This window comes from Camelina sativa, chromosome 9 (genome assembly GCF_000633955.1).
Source record: "Camelina sativa cultivar DH55 chromosome 9, Cs, whole genome shotgun sequence".
Taxonomy (NCBI): domain Eukaryota; kingdom Viridiplantae; phylum Streptophyta; class Magnoliopsida; order Brassicales; family Brassicaceae; genus Camelina; species Camelina sativa.
In genome coordinates, this window is record NC_025693.1 from 33,531,886 (window position 1) to 33,537,062 (window position 5,177).

Consider the following 5,177-nt stretch of genomic DNA (forward strand, 5'->3'; position numbering starts at 1 on the left):
TGTAGTTATAAAAAGCGAACCAATTTAAGCGAGATAACACTGAATATCAAGTTCTCAGTCTACCTAATTCTTGTGCTGCCATGGAAATCAGAAGCAATCCAGATGGAAGTTTAATATATCAATTCTTCCTCGTATGAACTAAAGTCCCCCATCTCACATGTTTCAGAACGAGAAAAGCTTATTAGAGCTGAACGCTGCCACAGACATTGTTCTATAGGCAGGCATGTAATAGCTCGATACAGAACCTAAAGGCTCGGTGCAATAGCTCGATACAGAACAAGAATCTACGACGATCAAAAGGCTCTGCACAGAGTTTAAGAAAAGCTAGAATAGAAGAAGCTGATTGATGAGGGTATGGCATATACGTGCAACACGTTTGATCAGAACATAACTGAGCGTTCAAGGAAAGTAAAAACAAAGAATCCCAAACAAATCTCTCTAGGCTAACTGCAGTAGACTTGCCTTACACTAATAAGAACATTATTTAAGTTACCATTAAAAGGTGGCTTGGCATCCACAGGTCAGAGGCCAGTCAGCTACAGATCGAGTATGTATAGTTCGAGCTTACATATGATGTTGTAGAATTTTTGTCAGAAACATGATCAAGAACACAACCAAACACAGCTTTGACAGTTCGTGAGACAAGTCATGGTTGTCTAGTGTCATGGGTTGATAGTTAAAACAAACTAAATATTAAACAACTACTACCATTTATATAGTCTCCAGTACGAATGGCTAACATCGGATACTACAGAATCAAAGGAAAACATAGTCTTTCCATCTAATTAAAGCGGAATAACAGGTATCCAAAGAGAGAATTTACAGCCTAGCGTTCAACCTGGAAGGCCACGACCGGAGCAAATTTTTTGAGGATCATCACACGATTCTCCCTTGAGGATCTCCAACAATTGAGATTGTCTACCGCGTTTCCTGCATGTACTCCATATTTAAAGGCGAAAGTTACATTGCCTCGCAGATGGGTGAACAAAATCGAGTTGCCAGTTAAACCACAACCATGAGGAAGCTCCTTAGCTGAGATAGAGAATTTTCTCGAGCGTCCACCAATAAACAAGACACGGTCTCCCAGATTATTGACCTCAACCCATGTACATGCCTCCTCATCAAGCCTCCTTACTCTAAATGTTAACTGACTAATATCTAAATCTAATCCATCAACAGCTGGGTAGGTTCCCTCAACTAGGAAAAGTTCATCATCGCCACATGGAACCAGATAGTATATTTCATGAGGCACGCGTAAGTGTACGGGAGACAGAAGAGTCACCTCAAGCGAATAAGGATCGATGACGAAAGTAGTACAGGAAGAACGAGATGCATAAAACCTGCCTCTAAAAGTGACTACATCCCAGGATGAAGCACCTCGGATGTTACTAAGCCGCTTCCACCTCATTTCAGCACTTGTTAACACCAACAAACAGAGACGGTATGTGACAAGCACAACGAATGCTCCTCCTCCTCGCTCCTTGTCTAGCGGAAGAAAAGCCACGCAACTAAGAGGCCGACCCATCATTCTGTACTCATGTCCCAGAGGGATGATCTGGCAGTCGATCATGTTCATCAAAGTTGGCACAGTTCCTGGAATCTTGACTTTCACTGAGCACTGAAGAGGAGATGGAAGCTCCATATGATCCTCCTCTGACTCATGTCGGCCTATTCCTCCCAGATAATACTCTGAAGTCGACACATCATCAGCAACACAAGGAGTTAGGACTCTAAAGAGGAACAAAGGTACCTTCTCGAGGGTGATCATTTCTTTAAGATCTCTGTGTAGCGAGTACTCGGGAAGAGAGTAACTTGGGCGTAGTAGGGAAGAAGGAAAGGGAAATATGGATCGCCACAAGCTGCAAACAGAGCGAGCATGAATTACATCGAAACAGTTCTCCTCTAGATGCTTCGAGATGAGAGGCAATAGCTCTTCAGGGAGCTGAGACCAGTCTGGCATTATCGACGATGTTGATGAAGAAGACATAATCTTACTGCTGCAGTTTCAAAATCTGAAATAAAAATCACAACTTTTTGTTTTTAGGGTTTAGGAACAGAGAAAGATTTAAGCCCATTTGAATTGACACTACAGCAAAGTCGCAGAAGAAAATTAAGAAAAAAAAAAACAAACAAACATCCAAGATTCACTTTGATTTTAAGAGATAGGTCGTACCGTAACTGGGAGAACAAAGTTGGAGCTGAAAAGGTCTTATGAAGAACTCGAAGGAATAGAGAGTGGTTTGTTCTTAAGCTTTAGAGAAATTGAGCATACAAAGATATAATTGTTTCCGTTTTAGCCATTTTTTTTTGTTGAAAAACAACAAGAAAAGCCACTATCTTTCTCGTTTGTCCCAAATAAAAGAAAAAACCACTATCTTTGTCAAACCCAGAAAAGTTGGTACTGGTAGTGTCCAAGACGCTTTGAGATCGATCAGTAAAAGAGAATGAGAAAGTTTCTATTTGATAGAGAGACTTCGAATTTAAGTAACAAGGAGTGGGAACTTTGGTTCGGGAAATAACCGAAATGATTGGCCGGTTCAATTCAAGTGAAGCCGGTTAACAATCCGGGTTTTCCAACTAGATGGAGACGGACGATGTTTTGAATTAGAGCTCAGCTAGCCAATCAAGTACGCAGGTCAGGTTCGGTTAAAATCCGATTGGGTTTGGATTCTTTGGATAGGAATAAGATTAAAAACATACAATATCTATATATATATGTTCTATTTTTTTCTTTGTTTTTTTTTTAATCATTTTAAGTTAAACTCAAGATAAAAATTAAGAGATAATAAAATGTTATCATATTTTAAAAATTAAACTTAACTTATATTTGGATAAACTAATTTAAAATATATCACAAAAATAAGAACCTTTCTTATACATCTTCAAATTTTCACGAATCATTAGTACAAAAAGATACAAGAATCTGAATTGAAGAGTTTGAATACAGAAACTTAAAGTCGACGTCTAAAGCAGTTTTTGTACTAGTTCCAACGTTAAAACAAAAAGTAGTACAAGAAGCTGAATTAAAGAGTTTGAGTACAGAAGCTTAAGGCCGACTTGGACAAGCCAAGTGGCGGCTGTTGAGCTAGATAAACATATTGAATGGAAGATTCAAGATGCGATCATAGAGAAAAACTTTCCTATTTGTTGTATAATATAAAATTCTTATTTGTTATATAATAGAAAAATTGTCAATCATAGGGGTTGTACAATTGTTAAACTCTCAATTCATATTTATTGTATAATAGGAAAGTTGTTAACACTTAATTGATATAAATACCAAAAAGATGCTTCATGAAGATTTGCACACAAGATGTGTAGTTTCGAGATATGCACACAAGATGTATAGTGTCGTCCCATCAACAAGATAGAAATATTTTTTGATGGTTTATTCAGCTAGAAAAAAAATAACAGACATAATAGTATTTGTATCATATGCAGTTATAATTGCTATCTTGTTTTAGTGAATTTGTTTTAGACTAGATTCGATAATAGAGAAAAAATCTAACCCATTAACAAAGTACTTAAGTATATAGAGTTAGCCACAAATATGCATTTTCACATCTAAAGTCTTGTATTCAATATTATTTTGAGATTTTAGAGACGACATTAACCTAGCTGATTAAAAACCCAAAAAACGTGTATATTTTTTTTCTCCTAGCCATTAACCTTTGGATAAACAGAAACCAACTTTATTCATATAAAATAAAAACATTGCAAACATATTTAGAAAACGAGGAAAATAAATGTCCCTTTAATTTGAGTGGTTTTATAGTAGTAGTAGTAGTAGTTAATATAACCAAAACTCTACGACAACTGCTGCGTCGTTCAAAGAACACATCAAACAACTTACTCAACCTCATTCTTCGTAGACTTTGACTTTATCTCCCCACTTCATCCCACTATCTCTGTTTTTTTTTTTTTGGTATCTTCTCTGCCTAACCCCAAAAGTAAACGGCCGTTATCACGGCTTCGAAACGGATACTGCCTCTTTAACGGCAATTGACGACGACCCCTCGATCATGCCATTACCGTTACCTTTTAACTTCCCGTTACCGTTACCCATTGTTGTATTCGTGGACTGTATGGTCATGTTAGAAAGATTGGGAGAAGAAGGACCTCCAACGTCAGCAGCTCCAGGGATCAAAGGGTTACGGGTGGTGTGACAAGTGGCGGTTGAGATGGCAGTTGCTAAAGAGATTGGCATGAGGCAGAGACCTTTCCCTTGAAGGTACTGCATGGCTGAGCCCATGTCTTCTTCCATTAACTTCGCCACTTGATGCTCCGTCATCGTAATGCTATCGTTGGAGTTTCCGGCCGTCTGGCTACTGCCGGCCATGGCGGAGGTTGCATTACCGTGGGATCCACCTGCCTGAATAAATATAAAAAGGAAAAAAAATCATTTTTGAAAACGAAAAGACAAGAACCTTACATCTGCTACCTTATCTACAAAAATAGTTATAACGCCGCCGCTGTTGTCTCACATCTGCTACCATGGCTTCGGCCCCTGTGGATCCTTCCCCGCCAGTACCGCCAGACCTGCTCTTCCTCCTCCCTTCCTCCTCTCAGTTCTCTGATTTTCACTTTGGTTCTCACTCTCCGTCACTTCATCCGGAGGTTGGGTCTTCGGAACCCTCGTCTCTGCCCTTACCAAAATCTTCAATCCCTGTTCCTTCCGGTTCCCCTGCTCTTTGGGTTTCAAAAGTTAGGTCACCGTTCCTCAATCTCTCAAAATTGGCAACTCCTACCTTTTCAGAAGATGGGACTCCCACAGTTCTAGCTCCAGATTCGATTACTCTTCGTCCTTCTCAGATGTGGAGGAACCATCTGGTAGCCTATTTCCATGGGAATCCTCCTTCTCCGGCAAAGATTTTTTCGGATCTAAACCCGATTTGGGGGAAAGAAGGAAGAATTTCGGTGAAGCAGCATTCTAAGAGGGTGTGTTTCATTTACATTCCATGTGAAATTACAAGGAAATGGGTGCTTGATGTTGGGTTCTGGAATTCGGGTAATTGCTCCTTCACGGTTACTCTTTGGACACCATCAATCAACTTATCTCCTATGAAACTTGCTCATGCTCCTATTTGGGTTTTGTTCAAGAACATACCACCAGAATTATGGTCTATTAAAGGGTTTAGTACCATAGCTTCAGGTGTTGGTATTCCAGTTCACTCGGA

The 5,177-nt window shown here is 39.3% G+C and overlaps 2 protein-coding genes across 2 annotated transcripts in view; both read right to left on the reverse strand.

Moving 5' to 3' along the window:
- LOC104713874 (F-box/kelch-repeat protein At2g24250-like) lies at positions 677-2,631 on the reverse strand. The gene is made up of 2 exons (XM_010431093.2): positions 2,174-2,631; positions 677-2,012 (listed from the first exon to the last, which is right to left on the reverse strand). Exon 2 carries the CDS (start codon positions 1,985-1,987, stop codon positions 827-829), a length of 1,161 nt encoding a protein of 386 aa, XP_010429395.1. The 5' UTR covers positions 1,988-2,012; positions 2,174-2,631; the 3' UTR covers positions 677-826.
- LOC104713875 (transcription factor bHLH66-like) overlaps positions 3,677-5,177 on the reverse strand; it is an 8,317-nt gene continuing 6,816 nt past the window's right edge. Inside the window, exon 6 of the mRNA XM_010431094.2 lies at positions 3,677-4,372. Within this exon, the coding sequence (XP_010429396.1) occupies positions 3,965-4,372 (408 nt within the window). The 3' untranslated portion in view covers positions 3,677-3,964. The remainder of the gene's footprint in view (positions 4,373-5,177) is intronic.

Bases quoted from the DNA above. Each gene is read 5' to 3' on its own strand.
- LOC104713874 (XM_010431093.2), bottom strand. From the start codon at position 1,987: ATGTCTTCTTCATCAACATCGTCGATAATGCCAGACTGGTCTCAGCTC.